The sequence below is a fragment of the Sparus aurata genome, unplaced genomic scaffold (assembly GCF_900880675.1).
Source record: "Sparus aurata unplaced genomic scaffold, fSpaAur1.1, whole genome shotgun sequence".
Lineage (NCBI taxonomy): Eukaryota > Metazoa > Chordata > Actinopteri > Spariformes > Sparidae > Sparus > Sparus aurata.
The window spans coordinates 36,055-62,895 of NW_022045124.1; the positions used below are offsets into that span (position 1 = coordinate 36,055).

Sequence of the window (26,841 nt, forward strand, 5' to 3'; positions counted from 1 at the left end):
AGCACGAGGTCATTATTTTTAACGATCCGAACGCTGTCGATGCTGAAAAACTTCCACTTGTTTTCTGGAAGTTGTGAAGTCAAATTTGTGCATTTCTGAGAGTGCAGGATTCAGGGGCTCTGCTCTCGGATCAGACCGGCACCAAAGGGAAGTTCTGATTTATCTCAACCTGATGTAATTCCCCTAAATGAGCCCAGTGTGGTTCTGTGGGCTGAACTGAGTCTGAACCCGCCGCCTCCGCCGCAGAGAGGCAGAGCAAAGGAGGACGTCAGGTGAGGAAACGACAGGTCGATGTCAGAAACATCTGCTGCTTGTTTCCTCTGTGACAGTGAACTGAACGTCTTTCTGTTGAGGACAGTTTTCTGATGTTTTACCGACAAACAACAAATAAATGAACTGATAACTGCAGAAGATAAATGCTCAGCGATGCAGATAAATAAAAACAGACTAAACTCCTCATCATTATTCATTCATGTATCTCTGATTATAACATCTACTGAGTGATGAAGAGAAATGAAAATAAATCCATGGAAACACAAATTGTAGTGACTTTTGTTTCTTTATATAAATATGTATGTTTGTAATGGATCATGAGGTCACATGTGGCAGAGCGGTAGCAGATGGTAACGACACCGAGCCGATGGTTTGAGCTCCAGATAAATGTTTTCTGCTTCAGTTTCATCAGAGAATAAAACATTTAGCTTCTAAATTTAAAGCTCAACATTCATGTTTATGTATAAAGTTCTATATAATCGTGTTATAACGGCTGTGATGTGATGCTGAGCCGAGGAAAAATCATTTCATCATGCATCGTTTCACTTGATGTGACATTCTTTATGGTCAATAAAGGTTTGTGTGATTTAAACTACAGAGGTGATTTACAGTACAGAGGTGATTTACACAAATAAAGGTTTGTGTCTCTGCCTCCTGCTGGTTCTGATGAAACACAGTCGGGGCGGTCAGTGGATCAGAATCAGAATCAGATATAAATGTCTCATCTTATATTTTGTGTCACAGCGTAGTTAAACTTTTTACAGTGACTGAGGGAAATATTCAGTCAGAGAATCCAGCATGACGTCACCTGAATTCATAACTGTGAACAGCGTTAACAGGAAACACATGCTTTTATTTTGAACTGCGAGGAAGTCGCCTGCTGCGTCTCCTCACCGAAGCTGAACTGAGATTCTGGTTGTCACACTTTGCTTTTTGTCCCTTTCCTCTTTTTGATCGTCTGTTTGTACGATGACGATACTCTCTGAGATAAAACTTTGAGCTATTAAACCTGAGCACGTCATCAACAGAGTGATAATCTGTTGTAAAGACGGCGAGTTTGAACCTCATCAGCATCACGTTGGCTTCCTGTACGTGTGTGTGTGTGTGTGTGTGTGTGTGGATGTTATGAAAGCAGGCAGTTGTCTAAAGTTTTGCGAGGTGTGTGTGGGATCAGAGCTGCTCACCTCCTCGCACTCAAACTCATCAGAGGGGACGCACTTCTGCCCTCCGTCCTGTAAAACAAGAACTCATTAGCAGAAAGTATCAGAAACACACAATTACTGCTGTGAAGCTTCACTTCGCTGCTCGTCCGCCCACTCAGCGCCAGGACAAACACGTCGGACTCATTAAAAGAGAGTTTCTGTGACTCTGCCGTTTATAATTGCAGGATGTTGATCTTTAACTAACCTGCCACTCACACGCACTGACTAGAAAAAAAAAATCATCAGTTATGAACCAAACTTCACATTTAGTCCGTCTATTTTTACCCAGAATGCTTTAGGAGCCTGCTATGATAATTATAATAATTAAAAAAAAGATTTCTGCATTCATCAGAACACTGATTTAAATGTTAACCAACTTTAATATCATACAAAACCTGCTTTTTCAAACATATTTTCAATAGAAACCGTCAGCAAACACACAGCGGCAGTCGTGTTTAATATAAAATCATTAACATATATCACAGTGAGGACAGCAGGTGTGAAAGTCTGAACATCTGTCTCCATAAACACTCTTTCACATCTCGTCCTCAGAAGCTGCCGGAGGTGAATGAAGTGAACGATTACACTGTGAAGGAAACGAACCACAGTAACGACGCGGCAGTGCAAGAATTCAAAGGTAGCTCCAAAACTACCAGCTTTGAACTCTGAGAGCGACGGAGGTCAGAGTGAAGACAGTGAACACACTACAGAGGTGATTTACACTACAGAGGTGATTTACTCTACAGAGGTGATTTACACTACAGAGGTGATTTACTCTACAGAGGTGATTTACACTACAGAGGTGATTTACACTACAGAGGTGATTTACACTACAGAGGTGATTTACACTACAGAGGTGATTTACGCTACAGAGGTGATTTACGCTACAGAGGTGATTTACTCTACAGAGGTAATTTACACTACAGAGGTGATTTACACTACAGAGGCGATTAAGGGCGTTTTCACACCTATAGTTCGTTTGCTCTGGTCCGAATCAGGGACCAACTTGTTACAATGTTGCATATTGCCTCGAGTTTGGTTTGTGTTCACACGGCAGCATTTACAAGCAGACCAAAATGTATGATGCGCAAGGAAACTGCTCTCTAATTGGTCTGAATTTCGAAAAAACGCTGCAGCAATTCAGCTGAATTTAGCACCGAGCAGACAGGAAGTCAAGCAGTGAAACAACAACAATATGGCATCCGGCTACTTTTCAAAATAAAACACTCCGTCTTGACACCAGCACACAAGTCTCAAAAAAGAGACAAACACAAGCTCTTCATCTGATCCTTCGGTCGGGAACACTTTGTGTTGTTGTTTTTATAACACAGACCTATAACTGCGGTCGCGAGTGATCATGTGATTATCGCGGGAACTCCTCGGCCTGGCGACGCCAGCTGTCTACCGTACTGCACCGTGTCCGACTCAAAACGCAACTGATGGGGGTTACCGGACGGCGGAGCAAAACACCTGACCGGGCCGTAACACAGCGGACACGTATCCAGTGGAAATTCGGGGTTAAGCACTGATGCTTCCTGCAGTTGGGTCGGATCGAAGTTGGATCATGTTCTCACCACAAACGAACCGTACCAGAGTTTGTTTGGAACCGGACCGAGACCACCTCTTCTAAAAGGTCTCGGTCCGGTTGTTTTGGTCCGCACCCGAGTGATTGATGTGTTCACACCTTCCCAAACAAACTGCACCAAGGGGGTAAACGCTCCAGGGTTCGATTCAACCGAACTAAACAAGGCAGGTGTGAAAAGGCCTTAACAGTACAGAGGTGATTTACAGTACAGAGGTGATTTACAGTACAGAGGTGATTTACTCTACAGAGGTGATTTACAGCAGCTCTGACCAGAACTATGACTCCGGGGTTGAGAAGACACATCAGGAGAGGACAGAGAGAGAGAGTCGGACATCATCGGACATTTTCTCTTAACTGTAGATTTAATACGTCATCTTAATTATTGTTTATATATTTTTTTCCCCATGTGTTCTTCAGCAGATGAAACACACTGACAGATATATATCATATAATGAGCGTGTTCTTGTCTCTGTGCTGTTTGGTGCCATTGGATGCTTTTCTTACTATGTTTTTATCATTTACATTTCTTTTTATTTCCATGTTTTTTAGCTTGTTGCCTGCTGGGGACTGACTCAGAAATGTGGTTTAAATAATTAAAGCTGACTGTAACTGGCATCTCATGAGTTTATATGATTGTTATACATCATCCAGGTGGTTTAGAACCAGGGATCGTCTTGCGATCGTCTCTCGGAGGGACGGCGAACAGTTAAAATGAGCTTCACGAGCTTCGGCGTCATTGAAATGCAGAGCAGCAGCGCGACACACACACAGCATCATTTATCTCCGTCTTCCATCAGCCTCTTTGTCAGTCATTTCATTAGCATATCTCCTCCCGGTACCTGGGTGGGAGAGCCAATCAGATGTTATCGCTCGCCGGCACGGAAGAAAAACTCTTTTCAGAGACGAGAAATCATCGAGAGCGGGAAGAGAAGCCTGCACGCTGGATCATTATCGTCTCCTCTGAAATATACATGTGCATAAATATGCATCCGTGTGCACATACAGCAGGTTGTTGTAGCGATCATTAAAGCTGGGGATGAATCATTATCATATTGACTGTTAGCGCAGTAACCTGCGCTGACACCCGACGCCTCTGCAGGTCTGCTTCCTGTAAACTGACTGCTCAGCACAGCGCTGTTTTCAGGAGTGTCGGGGAAAATGATAGGAGTCAGAAAACAGATTCACAGCAGCAGGTATGAGGTCCAACATCCAGAGGGACGCCGTGTTTACATCATATCTCTGCCTTTATGTTGCCGTCTCTTGTCACACAGAACTTCCTCTCTGCTGCTGCGGGACGTCATTATTTACAGGAAATGAACCTTCCAGGTGTGAAGACGAGCCTTCAAAGTGCTGACAGATACAGTTTGTGGGATACAGACCCGATGGAGCGGCGCTGGGTGTATTCAGATTGGAGTTTGAATGAGTGAGTGAGTTTCTTTCACAGTGCAGCTGGAGTCGTGTGTTCGTGTCTCAGTGTTTAAATGTTATTTTACTCTTTAAATACATTAAACATCATCTTGACGTCGCAGGCCGCAGTCAGGAAGGATTTTAAGGGTCTTTGTGGCGACCACAACCAGAAAGTCGTCTCCTGTCCATCTCTGATCCTGGAGAACAAACCGTGATGCTTTCTAACCTTCACCAGGTGGTTTTTGTGTCTAAACTAACCAGAGCATCAGCACAGAGCTGCAGCAGAGGAACAGGAACTTCAACCTAAACAAACGTGAAGCTGCGACATGAAGACACGCTCAGTTTTGACTCATCTGTGCTTATGTCTCAGGCTTTTCTTGTGAAAGGAACCAAAGCAGAAACAAAACAAGTCGTTAATGAATGTTCAGCCTTCTCGTCTGTGTGATTTGGCTGCTGTAGTTTATTTCTCCACTGACTGTATTTGACATCTTTATGAAGTCTTTCAGTGGGTGAAGCTTTCCGGTCCATCGATCACATCAGTGTTTGTCGGCGTTAATATTCACAGAGCGGTTGTATTAATATGGATATTCAGCGTCGAGGCGTCGACCTTGTTACTCTCATACAGCGGCGTTCACTTAAAGCTCCCTGTGGAGTTCTGATGTAAACAAACTGCTGAGTTCACACTCAGCTTCACACCGACACGTCTGCGTCCTCCAGCGCCGATCATCGTCCTCGCTGCGTTTCCTTCCTCACATAACAAATCTGAACATACATACACATGTTTTTATGCTCAGTGTTAGTCACTTCCTGAGGATTTATCTCTGTATCAAGGTTAGAAGTGATAGTTTTCTATAAATATGAGCACACAGGAACTGCTAACAGCTAATTCAGCGAACATAACGGTGATGATTTAAATTAAAATAGGCCCAGCTGAAGTTACAAACACTAACTCCACTGCCAAACTGAGCATGAATTTATCCCCAGATAAAAGCAATACAAAAAAATAATAATACAAGAAAAGATCAATTAAATTGAACTTCAAACTGTGTGCTGGTGTGTGTTTGTGCCAGCAGAACAAAGCGACGGTTCACAGGTCTCTCTGTTGCCTTAAATCCTTCATCCTCCGTCCCCGGAGACGCCTGGACCTCCATATTAAACCTGATGTCCTCATTCAAGTGCACTCCAACTGGATCTGCTAATCTGCTCTCCTGTCTCTGTAACACCTGCACCGGCTCAGTCATGTCAGCAGAATGGAACATCGCCAAACCCAGACAAACACCCCCTGCTGTGTATCGAGCGGGCCGGCGGCACCAGACAGCCTCCCGGTGATACCGGGATGTCTGCAGGCTCGACATGAAGGGAAACACCATCGACCCCGAGGCATGGCTGACTTCAGGGAAGCTTCACAATGAGCAGACAGGAGACATGAGCTGTGGGAGGGCAGGAGGACACCGGCGCTGCCCAAATCAATACTGACGGTACAAAAACATTGGACCCGTCCCGTGAGGGAAAAACCACACCTGTTGTTTCAACACTGACTCCAGGAAAGAGTTCTGGACGCTGCGTGTAACGTAGAAAACACAATGTGAACATTTACTCAGCTGAAACAGTCCGACACAATATCTCTCATCAGCTTCAACTCATCCACTCTTCATTACTAAACCACTTGTGACTCGTGTTATGTTGGACCTACAAGAAAAAGTAGTTCATTTGACTTTTACACTTCCAGAACCAGGGGCGCTGAAAACACCACCGCCCACTGAGCATCTGTGGAGCCGCGGGTTGCCAGGTCCAGTCAGCTTAATCACCTAAATCAGCAAGATATTAGAAACCAGCTCTGCAGGTCCTCCCAGGAAATATCTGTTTCAGAGACTTTGTTTACTCGATTCTTTTCCCGTTGAATACTTTTAATTTAAAAAACATTCCTTTTCAGCAGATGTGTAGACATCCGAACATCCTTGAAGACCTTCACTGAGAAATGAGAATTATTCCTTAGTAGTACTTATTCCTTCCTAGAGTATTTCCTGCTCTCTCTCCATTTCTCTTTCCGCCTCGTCCATATTAAGTTCACGCCAGCAAACAACATTCAGTGAAGCTTTAGTGTTGTTGAGGTTGAAACTGAAGACTTTAGAGTTAAAGGGATATTCCGGTGTAAGTTTAATCCATGGTCTAAATCACCGTGAAACTGTGTTAGACTCCCTCTCGAGAGATCAAGTTAGCAGACCGCTAATTTACGGAGTTTTATCAACCTCAGAAACGACCGCACGACAACAATACACTGCAGTAAATGGATCCAAATATAAACCGCCACCAAAAAGCCACAAATAATGCTCAGAACAGCACCAAACTTCAGCAACAGTACAAATAGGGTCTCAGCACATAGTCCGGGGCATCTAACCTCCGCTAGCTTAGCTGGATTTCTACTGAAAGCTGACTAAATTTACCACTCTTCTGCAGCAGCTTCCTGTTGACGGGAAGTCCCGACGAGTCGATTACCGAGTGCAGTAGAGTTCCACAGCTCATGGATGAAAATGTATGATTATGACTCCATGGAAAAGCAATCAAAGTTCATATGTGTCTTACCTGCCAGTTTATAACAGTTATTATCGAGAGCGGACAGGGAAAAGAACGGAATTGAGCATTTCTAACCGCACTCGGTAATCGTCGCGTCGGGACTTCCCCGACCCGGAAGCTGATGGAGGAGAGTTGAAATCTGTTTTTAGCTTCACAATAGAAATCCAGCTAAGCTAGCGGAGGTTAGATGCCCCGGACTATGTGCTGAGACCCTATTTGTACTGTTGCTGAAGTTTGGTGCTGTTCTGAGCATTATTTGTGGCTTTTTGGTGGCGGTTTATATTTGGATCCATTTACTGCAGTGTATTGTTGTCGTGCGGTCGTTTCTGAGGTTGATAAAACTCCGTAAATTAGCGGTCTGCTAACTTGATCTCTCGAGAGGGAGTCTAACACAGTTTCACTGTGATTTAGACCATGGATTAAACTTACACCGGAATATCCCTTTAAGAGGTGTTTAAATTTGACTCTCCAGGGGAATCTGGATGGTTTGCTGGTGGATCTGATTTGCTATGCTAAGCTAACGACGTCCTGACTCTGTAGCACCGGCTGGTCAACAGGAGACGTCGTGTCTCTTCTCATCTTTATGTAACCTTCAGTTGTATAAATAAAATATACATTTAAGCTACCTGGGTGATTTAAACTCCACAACAAGGTATAAATGAGCTCAAAGTGAAGCAGCTGAGTGAAATATCTCTACATCCGGTCTCATTATATGTCGAGGTGTTCTATAATTTATGCTCTAAGTATCTTACATAATGGATAGCAATTTACACTGGCCTCTAACCTGCAGCCTTACACCTCCTGCCTGTACATAATGGATGTGTTTGCACTTTCACTGGATGCAGACAGGATGAGGCTAATGTGTGTGCAGGTGAGGAAGAGCAAACCACAGAAATCTGTTCTGCTGTGAACGTACAGACTTCCTGTTCCACTGTCTCTCTTTCTTTATCTCCTACTGATAAAACAGCAGCGTTTTATTGAAGTTCTGCCTCATAAAGACACGGACAGTTAATGAAGAGTCAGAGACGCTGAGAAAAAGTTTAAAAAGTTTTCAGGCGTTAATGTTTAATTTTGTTTCACTATCTTACCCAAAGAAATGTTCAAAATAGGGAAAATCTTGACTTAATACTTAAAAAAATACGTTTCTTCTTTATTTTTAATTAGTGTTGTTTTTAGACGTCATTGTGATATTTAACAGTCAACTGTCACTGAAATATAATGAATGTATGAATCTCCGATATCAACTGTTAAATATAAAATATATATATAATCTGGAGCATTTTTCTGACATCGTTCAGTTGAATCCTGTGATGGTGCTGCTAACGAGCTAACATGTGATACAATGATACAACAAGGACCTTTTAGCCTCAGTCTGTTAGCATGATATTATGAATGTATCTGTTCATGTGGGCTTTACTTTAGATCCCACTGCTTTGCTTGCCCTACTCTGCCTCTGATTGGCTTACTGCCCTACTCTGCCTCGTGTCTGTCGTTTTCATGCGACCAAAGCCTCGACGTCTTCGTGGTCTAACAGTGTCTCTGGGCTGGTTAGGGAGAGCAGACCAGCGGACACCAGGCCTGTCCACTCGGCTCAGCCTGGAGATGCAGCAAAGAGCGGTTTTGGAGGACAAGTGATCCCAAGAGGAGGACAAAGAGGTCGGTATGTTTACTGGGAGAACTACGGTTCATAAACCATTGATCAGATATCAGTGATCCACTGTGATCCACTCCGTTACCCGAGATTCCACCAGATACGTGTCCGCTGCGTTACGGCTCCAATCCGGTTTTGCTTTGCTGTCCAGTATCAGTCCGCCAAGGCGCTGTACTATCGACAACTGGCGTCGCGAAACTGAGGAGTTTCCGCGATTATATCATAATCCCTCACGACCGCATATACAGGACGAAGTGTTCCTGACCAAAGGATCAGCAGAAGAGCTTGTGTTTGTCTCTGTTTTGAGATTTGTGTGCTGGCGTCAACACGGAGTGTTTTATTTTGAAGTAACCAGAAGTTATATTGTTGTTTCGGTGACTTCCTGTCTGCTCGGTGCTAAATTCAGCTGAATTGCTGCATCGTGCTCCGGCATCCGCCAAATATATAGAAGTCCTGGTTATCTGTTCCGGAGTATTTGTAATTGCATAGCTACTGTTCTGTTGAACCTTATTATTACCTTGTTGTTATTTTTTTACACAAAATTACATGTTGTAGTATCGATAAGAGTATCGATAAAAGCGCGATATTCGATATACATCCCTACATATATGGCACATAAGTTTACAATAATAAACAGCCCTGCGATTCCACCAGACACGTGTTTGCTGCGTTACAACTCTGCCACGGCGGCGGAGCTGATCGGATTTACAGTAGTCTATGTGTTAACTTCCACCAGGAGCGTACCTGTTCTGAACAGATACGCACCTGCTGGAAGTTAACACATAGACTACTGTAAATCCGATCAGGACGGAACAGGTACGCAGGACTCGTATTTCTGGCGGATGTTGGAGCACGAGGCATCAATTCAGCTGAATTTAGCACCGAGCAGACAGGAAGTCACAAAAGTAAAAAAACTAAAAAGTACCGGTAACAGTACCGTCTGTCCAGAATCTTGACGGTATCCTGGTATCGACCCAAGTAGGAGCCAGTACCAAAAAGTACCGGGCCTGGGTAAACATCCCTATATATGTGAGTTTAGACCTGAATGCTGCAATAATCAACGTTTAAGCTAACAGCTGTATATGAGCTACACGTCATGTAGTTCAAGCAGAAACTGTAAATAAAGTAATCATGAGTAAACTCACCTGCAGGTTTGCACAAGTGGAAAACATACAAGCGCTGTCCATGGGCTTGATTGCGTTGCCGTGTAGAGACGGAGCAGGTTTGGAGATGATGGGCGGCTGGGCGGGAGGTAAGAAGGTGGATGACGGCTCGGTCACGAGGAGAGTCCCTCCCTCCGAACCGTAACCGAACGACTGGATGGCATTTTCTGTGACGGGAGATAAAGAAGGCAGAGCTGAGACATTAGACCTGTTTACACCTGATATCAGCCAAATTACACAGGACAGCTACATTATTGTTTGACACTGTTTTCACTTCCTGTCTTTATATTTACTGACAATGAAATCTGTACATGAATCAATTAATTACACAGAAAAAGATGTTTATAATCAGACCCTAAGCACAGAAGGCCTGTCATCAGAGTGGTTCCTGTTCACATCTTGTTCTCGCTCACAAAACTTTACATAAAATGGTTCTCGTCATGTAAATACATGAATTCTTGGAGAGAAAAAAAAAAGAATTATGAAAGTAATTTAAGTGTGTCTACTGTAGGTGGAGATGAATACAAGAATTAATGTAAAAGTGAGTTTGAAGAGTTTAAGTCAGAATTGTATTAACGAGAGGTTGAATATTCAGTGGGAGGAGGTCAAGGTGAGCGACAACTTGGTTTGTATGATAAAAAATATTAGAAAGCTATTGATGAAAAATGCATCACTTTTGCTCATCATTTTTACAAAAGTAGTTTGTGTACGCAGTGGGAAGAAGCCAAGGTGATAATTAAGTTGAAGTGTCGCTGCAAAGAAATTAAAATGCTGTTAACAAAAATCTGAAAAGCTCTCGAGGACTTTAGTGCTCGCATGTTACAGCCGGTCAATAACTCATATTAACACATCTGCTCTTCTGTATCGCAGTGATCCAGACTTCAACATCACATCACAACTTCGACATGTTCAACTTCATCCTGACCTGAGCGGCAAAGATATCGCAAACTATTTCAGGATGAAGCTTCCTGAATGTCTGACAGTAGAAGACGTGTTGGTGATTCGGGAAACGGTGGTGGACAATCCAGTGGTGAAAAGTTGTTTTTGTTTGTTCAAGTCCATCCATCCATCCGTCCATCCATCCATCCATCCATCCATCCATCCGTCCGTCCATCCATCCATCCATCCATCCATCCATCCGTCCATCCGTCCATCCGTCCATCCATTGTTGGAGGCACTCGACCAGCTCTCTGTTTAAAGGGTTAGATCCCTAAACTTCAATATATCATGGTTACACCTTACAACTCCTTTAACTTATCCATCATCCATCCATCTTCATCCAGTGTTGAATCGTGATAGCAGAAGTCTGAACAAGGTCGTCTCTCTCTGAAGAAGCGTCCTCCGGCTCCTCCTGGAGGATCCTGAGGTGTCCTCACACCAGATGAGATATGACCACAACATTTAAAGGACTTTAAAGAACATGTGCAGTGAATAACACGGATCACTATGTGACAATTCATTGTGCTGTTAGGAAACCTTGGGTCCAGTTGACACAAATCACCCACCCAGTACATCCCTTCATGGTCACAACGCTCCACGAAGGCAGTGCCCCCTCCAGCAGGACAATGTGTTCGGACACACCAGGAGCTGCTCAGTGATGGCTCACAAAACATGACAAAGATGTCGACCCGTAACTCCAAGTTCCCCAAATCCCAATTTGATAGAGCTTCCATGGGCAATGGGACACCGAGGCCCTGCTTCAAAAGAACTCAAGGAAGAAGAACTCGGACTGTCACGGGTCCTTAACTCAACTTAATACAGAGAAATTTACCACAAAGCAATGTTACATGACCAAACAACGTAGTCACTTCCAATGTAGTGACTATAACTGTCTTTGGGAACTTATACGAGGAAAAAAATATCGCAGATATACGTGGAGAAGCGTCTGTCCTCCCGCCTGTCCTACTGACTCTTCCTCTACCCGATAAACAGCATCTGTCACCGGCAACTTTAACTCAGGTGAAAATAAATCACCGCGATAGTCAGCCCTCCGGACCGAGACTTCAGGGAACTTTCCCCCAGAAAACAACCTCCGTCCTGCGAGTGACAGAGTCAGATTGACAGGGAGGACACGGGGGAACACCTTGATAAAACACCGACGTCATCATCATGACATGTACCGTCACGCCTCTTTAGGAGCCGTAGTGCCGGCTTTCTGTATGAATTCACAGCGGTCGGTCTACAAGGCGGAGCTGCTTCAATCTGTGTGAATCACCATTGGTGGAGAATTGGCGAACAGCAGCTGCGGCTTTTATGTGTCTTCTCCTGTGTGAATGGGGCTACCAGGTGCCGTGAGCTCTTCGTCCCGTTCCTTGAGTCATTCCTGAGCTGTTTCTGAGGAGGTTCCTGATCACAACAACTAGATCCTTCAGATGCAAGAGGATGATTTCCTGCTGGGTGTGTGAGCTCCTCATGCCATCTCAAAGCTGGTGAGGAGTGCGATGTAGATCGACTCCAGCTCGACTCTCTTATCCACATCGGCCGGCACAAAGTGAGTTCAAGTGCTTTCCGGTTCCTGTAACGGCGGGACATTCAGAGGTCCACTGGCGTTGGTCAGGCACCAAAATAAATCTTTAAGAAGGTCAGAAAGGAAACAATCATTCTGGACTCCAGGGAAACTTCTGCCCACTTCCCAGAGGCTAATGGAGATCTGGAGGGTAAAGAATACGACCACAGCAGCGCGGTCGACGAACATACAAACCTTTTAGTTCAACACGCAAGAAGGTAAGTCACTGCAGTCGTTAGACGTCCCTGGCAGGGTTATTCTGTATGTAGCTGAATCCACTCTGACGAGTTTGGTGAATGATTGATGAACAATCGTGTGATTCAAGCCACTCTGCATGAAGCGAAGGCCGCCGCTCCTCTGAGGAGCTTCAAATGGCTTTGAGACCAACTGAAGGTTACTGTTGAATAAAACTGTAAAAACCTATTTTCCTCAGTTCTCCAGTTACATGACTGTTTCTGTTTGCGCTCTCTGTTTGGATGTGATCACAGCAGAGTAAATATATGGAACCTTTCAAAGAGAAATACTACATTATGTTACTGACAGAAGATATGTTGAGATGATCAAGCGTCACAACCGTCATGATCGGATCCATTCGGTCACATAACGTTTGGGAAGTGTAGAAGAGCTGCACAGTCAAATTGTTTTATTCCCATTCAAGTTAGCAGAAAACAGGAAGTTAGCCGACTCGAGTTCTGTGGGCCGCTCAGTGTAGACGGTCCTGTCATGATATTCATGATGTTAATGAATGAAACGTGTGTTTTTGTTCAGCCACAATGATCATCTGACTCTCTGGGTCGTTGTGCTTCCCTGGAAGTTGAACTGTTCTGGGTTCATGCAGCACCGAGCAGCTTCCACAGGTTCTGGATCCGCTCCATTACTTTCCTTCCATCCACAGCGGGCGTGTTAGCGGTTAGCGGTTAGCTGCAGCTCTGCCAGTTGAAACCATGTGGTCTATAATCTCTCAAATATTTAGTGAAGACGTGTTTCTGGATCTCACTCTGATGTGATGAACAGTGAAGTGGTTACTTTAACTTCACACTTCACCAAAACAAACAGTTTAATGATCGACATGCAGACGGCAGCGTCTCTGACCTGCTCCCACTGATCACATCACGTCTTCCTCACTCTGCAGTCTGCGTGATGAGATTCCAACAATGTTTAATACATGATAACAAGCAGCTGATTATACAGTATATTGACGTGGCTCCTCTTTGCCACCGGCACACTCGGCTCGTGGATCTGCATGTATATGTGGACATTAAGCCGGAGGAGGAGCGGCTGTTTGTTTGATGGAGGAGGTGCAGAGGTGATGTTGGAGCTGGGGCGCTGTTATTTAAAGAAAGTATCAGGGGATCTTCAACACACTCAGTCCTCCTCCTCCACCTAACCTTTCTGCTCAGCTCTGCGACTCGCTCACACGCTCCTGGTTTCACATTTACAAGACATATTTATATATATATATATATAAATAAATATATACTGCTGTGCACATAAATAACACACCTTTAGGGTTCTGTGCTCCACAAAAACTTCAGTCTGGTCTCCAGAAAATGATGTCTGCAGTTTGTACAAACCGCAGATTGACAGTTGTGTCACTTGACATGTTTATCATGAGAAGTTGGTGTATTTAAGGAGACCTGCAGACGTCTCCATCCGTCACTGTGGCGACCAAAACAGGTATTTTAATCCAAACTGTGATGTTTTCTGATCACATTGCAACATAAAGAAATGTTCAGTTCACATTTATTCTGGTAACTAGTTTGCTATTTCTACTGATAAATTGATGGAGTCATTCTTCGAGCAGAAGTGTCATAAAAGTGAAATTTTCCTCTGGTCTTCATCTTACAGCACAGTGAAATCTTTGTGTTTCTGGATGGAACCAGCAGTCTGGAGATTCTCTTTGTGTCCTACACAGCTAAAATGAACAGTTTGATGAATCTATTAAGAAAATAATCTGCAGATTAACTGATAAAGAGAAGAATCACCTAAAGCTTACTCTGACGGCTGAAGCCCGGACTTTGAAGGATTTATTACAATCTCCCTGGCTTTGTTTCTATAGCTGTTCCTGACAGGTGAGGTAGGACAGGTAGGACAGGTAGGTGAGGTAGGACAGGTAGGTGAGGTAGGACAGGTAGGTGAGGTAGGACAGGTAGGACTCACTGAGGCAGGTGTTGTGTGTGAAGTCTCTGTGGAAAGCTTCACACTCGGGCTCTTGGCTGCCAGTGGCCCTGCAGGTACACCACAGGCTGATGGTGATGTTGGAGGGACTGCTGTCGCTGTAGTTAGGTGTCACATCAGAGCCTGAGAGACAAACAGAGAGACAGACAGACAGACGGAGAGAGAGAGAGACAGAGAGAGAGAGACAGAGGGAGAGAGGAATCAGAATGAGAGATTATCCAGGAGGAGAGGTAAAGAGGATTTTTGTAAATTGTGAATTGAATCACTGGTTGAGTCCCAGTCTGAGTCTGAATAAAAGAGAGTTTTCAAATCAAAGTTTACTCTCCAGTAATAAAGAGATAAACATGTTAAACAGAAGGCTGCAGGACTTTTAATGTGAACTTCTTCCATTCATGGAACCTCGTCCCTCTGCTGCTGAGCCGACCGACATCATGAGTATGTTCAGATGTTCGTAGAGAAGCAGAAAAGATGGTGAACGTTACCAAGGAGGCCGACGTAGGACATCAGGCAGCCGTGGTAGTTATCGTGAGGGCAGCTGGTGACGGTGTGAGACGTCATCTGGCAGTTCATGTGGAAATCAGCCAGTCGAGACCTGCAGACACACAACGACATCATGTTAGAAACACAACAACATCATGTTAGAAACACAACAACATCATGTTAGAAACACAACAACATCATGTTAGAAACACAACAACATCATGTTAGAAACACAACAACATCATGTTAGAAACACAACAACATCATGTTAGAAACACAACGACATCATGTCAGTAACACAACGACATCATGTTAGAAACACAACGACATCATGTCAGTAACACAACGACATCACGTCAGTAACGCAACGACATCACGTCAGTAACGCAACGACATCATGTTAGAAACGCAACGACATCATGTCAGTAACGCAACGACATCATGTTAGAAACGCAACGACATCATGTCAGTAACACAACGACATCATGTTAGAAACGCAACAACATCATGTTAGAAACGCAACAACATCACGTCAGTAACGCAACGACATCACGTCAGTAACACAACGACATCATGTTAGAAACACAACGACATCATGTCAGTAACACAACGACATCATGTTAGAAACGCAACAACATCATGTTAGAAACGCAACAACATCACGTCAGTAACGCAACGACATCACGTCAGTAACACAACGACATCATGTTAGAAACGCAACGACATCATGTCAGTAACACAACGACATCATGTTAGAAACGCAACAACATCATGTTAGAAACGCAACAACATCACGTCAGTAACGCAACGACATCACGTCAGTAACACAACGACATCATGTTAGAAACACAACGACATCATGTCAGACACACAACGACATCATGTCAGACACACAACGACATCACGTCAGTAACACAACAACATCATGTTAGAAACACAACGACATCATGTCAGACACACAACGACATCATGTTAGAAACGCAACGACATCACGTCAGTAACACAACGACATCATGTTAGAAACGCAACAACATCATGTTAGAAACGCAACGACATCACGTCAGTAACGCAACGACATCACGTCAGTAACACAACGACATCATGTTAGAAACACAACGACATCATGTCAGACACACAACGACATCATGTCAGACACACAACGACATCACGTCAGTAACACAACAACATCATGTTAGAAACGCAACGACATCACGTCAGTAACGCAACGACATCACGTCAGTAACACAACGACATCATGTTAGAAACACAACGACATCATGTCAGACACACAACGACATCACGTCAGTAACACAACGACATCATGTCAGACACACAACGACATCACGTCAGTAACACAACAACATCATGTTAGAAACGCAACGACATCACGTCAGTAACGCAACGACATCACGTCAGTAACGCAACGACATCACGTCAGTAACACAACAACATCATGTTAGAAACACAACGACATCACGTCAGTAACGCAACGACATCACGTCAGTAACACAACGACATCATGTTAGAAACGCAACAACATCATGTTAGAAACGCAACAACATCACGTCAGTAACGCAACGACATCACGTCAGTAACACAACGACATCATGTTAGACACACAACGACATCATGTCAGACACACAACGACATCATGTCAGACACACAACGACATCATGTCAGACACACAACGACATCATGTTAGAAACACAACGACATAAAGTCAGACACACAACGACATCATGTCAGACACACAACGACATCACGTCAGACACACAACGACATCACGTCAGACACACAACGACATCACGTCAGTAACGCAACGACATCATGTTAGAAACACAACGACATCATGTCAGACACACAACGACATCATGTTAGAAACACAACGACATCATGTCAGACACACAACGACATCATGTCAGACACACAACGACATCATGTCAGACACACAACGACATCATGTTAGAAACACAACGACATAAAGTCAGACACACAACGACATCATGTCAGACACACAACGACATCATGTCAGACACACAACGACATCACGTCAGACACACAACGACATCCGTCAGACACACAACGACATGCACAGCGGGTCGTTCTGTGCTGCATGACGAGAACTTTTCTTTAAACACTGATGATAGAAAAGATTAATTAGTGCTGCGAAACACACAAATAAAGTGGAACGGTGCATCGTTAACGTGGAAATATTTAGAATGAAGTTTTCACGCTGTGACCTTTAAAGACCTAACTGAGACGAGGAGTCTTTACTGGAACAGATCTTGTCATTTTTACTGTTAATTCTAAAGATTTCTTCTGTATTCAAAAGATACAAACACAAAAAAATCCATAAAACAAGAGAAAAGACTGTGAATGTACATATCTAATGTAAATAACACTGAGAATAACTAATGCATTCTTTAAAAAGACATCAAACATATAAAACAAACATAAAAGTTGATTTCTCTTTTAATGAACCTTTGGTTGGTAACTTGTCCGAGCACGAACACACAGAATTATTACAGTTTTACATTAATTATCAATTAAATATATAAGATCTCTCACATTAAAGCACAGTATAACATCAGTGTTTGACTGTATTCAGGGTGTGGAAATATCCTTTAATCACCATTAAAGCTCTCATGTAAAGTTGCCTCAGGTTATTTAACAGTCACATTCCCGTTAATTTACAGCTCTTTAACGGTGTATTATGGTATGTTCTTGGGTCGCTCTGCCCAGCAGCTCTGAGTCGTCAGCAGCTTCAGCATCTGTTCTCAGTCTGACTCCATCGTGATCTCACAGATGATGAACTGAGACTGTATCTGACACACTGGCTGCCTCACATTCATGTTACTGAGTCTGCTGCTGCTCTGTGTTTCAGTCCTCCTGTCCTGCAGTCTCCACATCCTGCATGTTAATGCACAGGAACTGTCACAGCGACTGAGCTTAATCTACCGCCTGTCCTAGTTCTGTGTTTCTCCATCCTGTCTTTGTCTCGCTCTCCTCTTTAATTCCTCTCGTCTCTTCGTCTCTTCGTCTCTTCGTCTCTCTCGTCTCAGCCTGATGAGTGTTGTGTTGCACTGTGATGAGACTGAGGGAAGAAAAGTGAAAGATGTCGTACAGTTGGAGCAGCAGGGCAACAGAACCATGCGGTCCAAACGCTGCATGATACCGCTGTCCAACTGTGAGTGTGTGTGTGCTCGACACAGACACACACACACTCACATGTGATAGTGTTTGTGTTTGCTTGCCTGTCGTCTGCAGAGGATGATACAGTCTGACAGGTCTGAGTGCTGCGCATTTGACTTTCACACAGAGGTCAGTGTGTGTGTGTGTGTGTGTGTGTGTGTGTGTGTGTGTGCGTGCGGGTGTGTGTGTGTGTGTGTGTGTGTGTGGAGTTGGGTGTTGGTCTGCTTTAGTAATCCTGCCACTGATGTCAGCTTGAGACAAAGACACAAACATCATCCTCACTGACAAACACACACTGCTCTCCCTCTCTTCTCTACAGGACACACATGTTCCAACACACACAGACACACACACACACACACACACACACATACTCACACACACACACACACACACACACAGTGACACCTTCATCCTTGGCTTGTCAGGGCAGATTGCAGCGTGAGGGAGTGACTCAGATGCTGGAGAGTCGACTGTGGAGCTGTTTGTGTGTGTGTGTGTGTGTATGTGTGTGTGTGTGTGTATGTGTGTGTGTGTATGTGTGGGTGTGTGTGAGTGTTTGTATTTGTCAGCCGTTTATTTCAGACACACGAGGAGACACGTATGAATGATTTTAAAGGACAATTGTCAAGTTTACATCAAACATTTTCACAGCTTTAAGCTGACACAACACACACACACATACACACACACACACACGCACACACACACACACACGCACACGCCCACACACAACACACACACACACACACACACACACACATATATATAGTCAGTTTAGCTCAGACAGGCTACATCGTGTTTGTGAGTGCTCATCATGTTTCTGGTCGATCGTCTAACATTTTCACTTCTTTGTGTTTTGTCGGTGTGTTTTTGCTGCATGTGTTGTTTTTTTATGGTAATTTGTATTTTCTTTATCTTCTGTTTTTCTCTGTAACAAGAAGAGTTTTGTGTAAATACAGTTTTTAATTATTATTTTTGTAGCAGACTCACACGTTGCAGTTTGTTGTGAATAAGTTAGAAGAAGCAGAACTTCAGAGGAGTCGACACAAGCTCAACCAGATGAGATGTTTTACTTTTCTACAGTTCGCTCGCTGGAATCCTTCATTATTTACTGTCTCCACAGTTATTTGTTAAATGTTTTAAATGCAGCAGTTTATCCTGAAGATATGCTGAAGCTAACAGGAGCAGCTAACAGGAGCTGCTAGCAGGAGCTGCTAACAAGAGCTGCTAACAGGAGCAGCTAGCAGGAGCAGCTAACAGGAGCTGCTAACAGGAAGTGGACCTCTGAGTCGTGTCCTGTGTAAATATGTTCATGGTGTTCGGTCCAAAGTCGTGTTCTGGCGAGTGTGTGGAGTCTGTTTCAGGTCAGAGCGAGTACAGCGCTCTCTGTGTCTCTGTCGGATGATAATTAGTGGAGATGAATCTTTAACGAGCTCTGTGGGGAAATGAGAGAAGCTCAGACAGGATTTGATGGAGTGGCTTCAGATGCTCTGCAGCGTCTCTCTGACCTTCATCTGTCAGACGATTAAAGAGCATTGTTTAAAGATCAGTGAGTGTCTGCTGTTTTCATCAGAGGTGATATTAGCTGTCACATCAGCAGCTGTCTCAACCCTAAAGATGAAGAAACACACTCTACAAACATCCGGGTCCAGATGAGACGACTCTGCTGAGTTTCACCGGTCGCTCAGCGGAGGATGAGAGGTGACAGTGGAAATAACCAGCAGAGAGGACATCAGCTGATCCCTGCTGCCACATTCAGACGCCACGTTAGCTCGTATGCTAACAGATCTTTCAAAGTGAAGATAGTGACGAGCAAGTAGGACGTTTTTTCTGTAACGAGGCTCCAAACTAGAAGCGAAACTCTCGTCAAAATGCAACCGAGGCTTTTTTTGTGAATGTATATGAGTCAAACCTTCGTGTAAAAGCATAGTTACAATGAAAGAGGCACTTTAAAGATTTACTATATTTTCGTTTTCAGGTCAAACTCATTTTCAATGGGAGTGCTACGGGCACTTTTACGATAGCATCAAAATCTCTATATTTAAACAGTAAGAAGTCTCGACACAACATGAAACTTTGCTGGTAGTATCACCAGGGTCTCTACACATGAACACGAGCATTGAGAACATTGTTTGTGTACACAGAGTTTACTAAAAAGAAGGTTTTTGAACAGCTCACGTTAGCAGTAGCTTGTTCCGCTCGCCGCCGTCCTGCCAGTGGAGAAGTGTTGATCTCAGAATGTGACGTAACCTGGAGGACAGTTAAGGTGGAACTACTGTCTTCCAGCAACAACTATCCACGCGAGATCTCACGTGACTTTTCCAGCTTTTGATTTCAGTATTGTTTCTTATATGAGGCTCCTTTTTCAACTTCAAGGTCAAAACAACAAGTTATCCTGCATTTATATGGAACTAAGCTTTAGGAGCGTTCCACCTTAACTGTCCTCCAGGTTACGTCACATTCTGAGATCGTCACTTCTCCACTGGCAGGACGGCGGCGAGCGGAACAAGCTACTGCTAACATGAGTTGTTCAAAAACCTTCTTTTTAGTAAACTCTGTGTACACAAACAATGTTCTCAATGCTCGTGTTCATGTGTAGAGACCCTGGTGATACTACCAGCAAAGTTTCATGTTGTGTCGAGACTTCTTACTGTTTTAAACAGAGAGATTTTGATGCTATTATAAAAGTGCCCGTAGCACTCCCATTGAAAATGAGTTTGACCCAAAAACAAAAATACGGTAAATTGTAAATCGTCATTGTGATTGTGCTTTTATACAAAGGTTTGACTCGGATACATTCACAAAAAGACCCTTAGTTGCTTTTTGTCCCAGCACATCGACGCTGACGGTGGACGAGGTGACATCAGCGTGAGAGACGAGCTCAGGTCACATTAGAAGCTACGAACTTTATCTAAAGACGAGCTGAAGCAGAGAAATCATCCACATTATAAGATCACAGCTCCTCCCACACACACAAGTAAGAGCAATTATCTGTGTGTGTGTGTGTATGTGGGAGAAAGTGAGGAATATTTAAATTAGATCACAGCGAGGCTGAGTGAGTCCAAATGGTCTTATTACTGACTGTTACAGGCAGAACTACATACTGAGAACCACAGCGACACACACCCACACACACACACACACAATTATCTCCACACACTATCTAACTCTTATTGGCTCTCACACACACATGTGTATGGAGGAGGCGTGGCCAGCTGTCAGGGAGGCATCACTCTGTGTGACCTCGACGTGTCAGTCATGGTGTAACACACTCCGGATCCCTCGAGTCTGATTCAATTATCACATCTGCTTTAACGAGGATAAACAAACACACACACACAGACACACACACACACACACCATATCAACACACACACACACATTCATTTTATCTGAATACATTTCTGAGTTTTTAACCATGAAATAAACATTAAGAATTATTTAACATTTATAAACGGCACCTTAACGGAGCGTCGGGAAGTTTGAGTGTCACGTCGCCTCATTATATCTGTGCAGACCTCTGAATACATCAGCGTGTTCGCTCGCTGGTTATTTGGCTCTGCATATATTTCAGGCCAAACTAACTAACGTGAAATCAAGTGGAAGCAAACAAATGTTTAATTATCGGCCCAGAACACGAAGCTGCAGGCGGCTGCTTACGTAACGTAGTGTGATTGTGTTGATGCTACGTTACTGTTTACAAAACATCAACAAAACTCTGGAGATGATCAAACAGTAATTAACACGGAGAGCTTAAACCATCATCAGTCATCGTCAGCCATCATCAGCCATCGTCAGCCATCGTCAGCCATCGTCAGACATCGTCAGCCATCGTCAGCCAACATCAGCCATTGTCAGCCATCTTCAGCCATCGTCAGCCAACATCAGCCATCTTCAGCCATCTTCAGCCATCGTCAGCCGTCTTCAGCCGTCGTCAGCCGTCATCAGCCATCTTCAGCAATCAGCAGCCATCTTCAGCCAACTTCAGCCATCATCAGCCATCTTCAGCCATCGTCAGCCATCATCAGCCGTCTTCAGCCGTCGTCAGCCGTCATCAGCCATCAGCAGCCGTCATCAGCCATCTTCAGCAATCAGCAGCAATCTTCAGCCATCATCAGCCATCTTCAACCATCGTCAGCCATCTTCAGCCATCGTCAGCCATCGTCAGCCATCTTCAGCCATAATCAGCCATCTTCAGCCATAATCAGCCATCTTCAACCATCGTCAGCCATCTTCAGCCATCATCAGCCATCTTCAACCATCGTCAGCCAACATCAGCCATCTTCAGCCATCGTCAGCCATCGTCAGCCATCAGCAGCCGTCTTCAGCCATCATCAGCCATCAGCAGCCATCAGCAGCCATCTTCAGCCATCGTCAGCCAACATCAGCCATCTTCAGCCCTCATCAGCCATCTTCAGCCATCATCAGCCATCGTCAGCCATCTTCAGCCAACATCAGCCATCTTCAGCCATCGTCAGCCATCGTCAGCCATCAGCAGCCGTCTTCAGCCATCATCAGCCATCAGCAGCCATCAGCAGCCATCTTCAGCCATCGTCAGCCAACATCAGCCATCTTCAGCCATCGTCAGCCATCAGCAGCCGTCTTCAGCCATCATCAGCCATCAGCAGCCGTCTTCAGCCATCATCAGCCATCTTCAGCCATCATCAGCCATCGTCAGCCATCTTCAGCCATCTTCAACCATCGTCAGCCATCAGCAGCCGTCTTCAGCCATGGTCAGCCATCGTCAGCCAACATCAGCCATCTTCAGCCATCGTCAGCCATCATCAGGCAACATCAGCCATCTTCAGCCATCGTCAGCCATCGTCAGCCATCAGCAGCCGTCTTCAGCCATCATCAGCCATCTTCAGCCATCTTCAGCCATCGTCAGCCATCAGCAGCCGTCTTCAGCCATCGTCAGCCATCTTCAGCCATCTTCAGCAATCATCAGCCATCATCAGCCGTCGACATCAGTCGACATCAGTCGACATCAGTCTGCTGATGTTGGGAAATAACAATAATCCATAATTCACTTCAGATGCATCAAACTAAAGTAACGAGTCTGTGAGGAGGAGAAAGTTCAGATGTAGTGAGGAGAAGTCACACAGATATTCGAGTACAGATATAAAGTATTTGTACTCTGTGATCTGCAGCTGCTACCAGCACAATCTCAGACTCTCCACTGTAGAGCTGCATTGTGGGTAATGTTGCTAAGTTGTGACAGAAGAAGAACGTGTGGACGAAGAAGTCGATGTGGTTCATGTGTTCCTGTTGGAGCAGAAACCAGAATCGGCGTCTCTTCTCTCGCTGAATGTTTGTGGAGATGAAATGTCTCCGGGGGTTCAGATCTCATCACGTTTGTTCAAATTCAACACAGGAAGTTTGTTTGTTCTAAATATGAGCGCCAGCAGCAGCCGGCGGCCTGCGGAGAAGCTCCTCGCTGGTTTACTGTGTCGTTACGCTGCAAATGATATTAAAGATGACAGTGTTTGTTAGCAGTGAAGGCCTCGTTCACCTCCATGAGCTTTGTTTTCTCATCTTCATTTAATGTGTGTGTGTGTGTGTGTGTGTGTGTGTGTGTGTGTGTGTTTGGTGATTAGCTGCTTTGTTTTGTCTTGATGTTCTCTTTAATTAACAGTCCCTAAGTGGGGCTGCTCATTTGCATATTTACATATTTGCATAGCTCATGAGTTGCCGGCTGCCGCTCTGCATCAGCGTCAGGAGCGGCTGCCTTCGGTCACACCTCGGCATCCATCGCTTCACGCTGCGTCTCCGGAGGGATCGCTCGCCTTGTTTCCCCTCAGAGGCTCATCGCTCGCCGCTCGTCGCTGCTGCAAACCATCCGGACGCTTTCAGACGCTCTGCAGAGGAAATGAGCTGAATCACAGAGAGCTTTTGTGTAAACTCTCACACAGACGCGAGGAGAGAGTGAGCGAGAGGCCTGTTGCGTCGCCGCCGTCCTCTGTGACCTCCAGGAAAGAGGCAGCTATTTCCATCACGCCACCACCTCACCTCACTGACCGTGTAATGGAGCGATGCAGGCGCTAGATTGGCTTCCTCGCCTTAAAACACCACTCAGCTGCCGCCGCCGGCTTTGGAAAAGCAGTTTAGCTGAGCACGGCTCGGTGCTCGGGCGTGTGTGTTTGCATACATACCACTGTCATTAGTGGAAGTGTTCTGTGGTTGATGGGGGTCATGAAGAAGCTGATACACATAAATCTGCACCGCCGCCAGATGTGTCCTGATGGAAACCTCCAACAAGTCTATTAGAAGTGAAGCTGTGTGTTCTCTGTCGACCCTGCTCGAGGTGGTTGAGGGTCACTCCACACAAACCATAAATGTGTATGTTCCTGCAGGACCGGCTGGATCGGTACTGTGTTCCAGAGACTGAGCTGCAGGGACGCGGTTCTGTAGAGGAAGCAAGTCTTTACTGTGTTCACACCGCACAGTGTAAACAGTCTATAAACCATCACACACCAGATCAGCCTCCAGTTCTCTGTTCCACTCCCAAAACAAACTGTCTGTCGACCTTCATCACAGTTTGGTTCGTCTCCCTCTTCTTCCTCACAGATCTCTGATGGACCGAGTCCTGGAGGTGAAAGTCTTGTTCTTAAATCCCACCTGGTCTGTTGATGTCTGCACAGACGGCAGGTTCATCTGCACACGAGGCAGCGGCTGCAGATGTTTCTATTATTTAACAACTGGATAATAAACACTTCTTATGTTGCGAGACGTAACAATGTAACGTTAACGGAGCAGAGCAGCAGTCAGTACTGACGCTGAGTGAAACCCAGTGAAGATTTGGCCGTCTTTTTTGCGGATTTAGACAGAAAGCAGAAACAGAAATGTGCCGGCCTCTGCGTGAGGTGGGCGGAGGTGTGGATGACCTGCACTGTTGTGCGACCCACAGCCGAGGAGCATAGTTGCCAAGTCCGCTTATTATAAGCGACTTCGGGCTTGTTTTTCTGTAAAGTTGCTTATAAATATTGGTAATTGCGGGTTGCAGGTTTTTGGGCTTGTTGTTAAAGTGTTCCTCTTCCTATTGTATTGCATGTCATATTGTTTTTAATTCCTGGAACTAAAACAAAAAAGGATCTTAATAACATATAAAAACAATAATAAATACATTGATATTTCTGGATTCAGGATGTATTGTGTGTGCAAAGTGTAATAATATCTCTCTCTCTCTTTTTTTTAAAATTGTTTTTACCACGAACGGAGAAGTCGCTTGTTTTGGGCTTGTTTTCATAGGCCCGTTTGCTTGTTTCTCTCGCTATATTTGACAACACAGCCGGGGAGTTTTAAAACCAGGAAACAGCTGATCACAGCAGTCAGTCCATCACTTCATCTGCGGACATTAAGATGAACAACTGGACAGCTGCTGAGATCCAGGAGATGCAGCGTCTCCTGGGTCTCTGTAGCTGTTTGGTTGTGTTAGCTTGTTGTTGTAGCAGCAAACTAGGAACGGTCGCTACTTCCAAATTAAAAGCCCCCCGCTAAGAACCCAGTTCTAAACTCCAATGGGTGCAATGTAAAGCTCTTATCTTTGCTGTCTTGAGGCAGCTAACGGGGCGCTCCACTGCACGCTTCCTTGAATAGTGTGTGTTTGACTGAGGAGGCGAGAATACGGAATAACGGGTCTATGATTAATTAAATCTATCGTGTTGCCACATTTAATACCACAGCCATTCTGACTGACACTGGTACCACGGGGATAAATATTCTTCAGATACGTATGTTGTACGTCACTGTTCACGCCCAACATCGTGCTTCACGTCACGTCATATGTTTTTTTGGAACAGAAGGAATATTACACCTCCCTTTCACATAGACAAGGCAGCACATTGCAGCCTTTACCTGGCTGCAGATGTGGTGCATTTTCTATCTTAAAGATGCTGGTGAACTGGAACAAGAGGCTGAAAACTGTTCCTCCTCTTCTGTTCATCCTACAGAGAATCAGTTCTGGATCCAATCAGACGCTTCAGATTCTAGATTCACACCTGGAGTCGGCAGGTGAAGCTCCATGACGACAGAGTCTCATGCTCAGCTGTCTCTCACACTCGGGCCGGTGACATTCTGGTTTCCTGTCGACTGGTCGGTGGAAACATCAGTGTGACCTTCAGAGAACACATGATGTCCTCCTGCTGACGGCTGCTGACCGTCACACTCACATCAATCATCGTTTTCACTGACTGTAACAAACAGACACTGACTGACTCACTGCTCTCGTTCATCAGCAGCAACAGAGAACTGAATCCTGTGAAAAGCCAGCGCCTCAGTTTAAAGCTGCAGTGACGTCACACATGGTTACAGAGCTTCAGTTCTCCTGATTCTGTTCATACAGACGCTTTTATCTGTCAAAGACTCGTCTCATGTCACATCAGACTCCATCATCTCCTGAGACGGCAGCTGCTTGATTGAAAACTGTTGGTCAAACCTGAAATCTGAATCTCTCACATGCTGTTACACTCAAACACTTTCTAGTAATTTATGAGGAAACAGTTTTGGTTCCATCAGAGCTCAGAGCGGTGACTGTACATCAATCAGCAGCACAGGAACCTCTCTGATGATTAAAGGACATTCACAGTAATCAGCCACTCTCTCAGGATTCAGTTTCTGTGTGGAGACAG

The 26,841-nt window shown here is 44.6% G+C and overlaps 2 protein-coding genes across 2 annotated transcripts in view; one reads left to right on the top strand and one right to left on the bottom strand.

Moving 5' to 3' along the window:
- The window catches only part of LOC115577859 (GDNF family receptor alpha-2-like), a 148,213-nt gene that overhangs the window by 23,541 nt on the left and 97,831 nt on the right, over positions 1-26,841 (top strand). The gene's annotated exons all lie outside the window — the stretch shown is intronic.
- The window catches only part of LOC115577860 (GDNF family receptor alpha-2-like), a 58,234-nt gene continuing 31,413 nt past the window's right edge, over positions 21-26,841 (bottom strand). Inside the window, exons 6-9 of the mRNA XM_030410744.1 lie at positions 15,022-15,131; positions 14,522-14,662; positions 9,838-10,022; positions 21-1,505 (exon numbers count right to left, since the gene is read on the bottom strand). Of these exons, the coding sequence (XP_030266604.1) occupies positions 1,347-1,505; positions 9,838-10,022; positions 14,522-14,662; positions 15,022-15,131 (595 nt within the window). The 3' untranslated portion in view covers positions 21-1,346. The remainder of the gene's footprint in view (positions 1,506-9,837; positions 10,023-14,521; positions 14,663-15,021; positions 15,132-26,841) is intronic.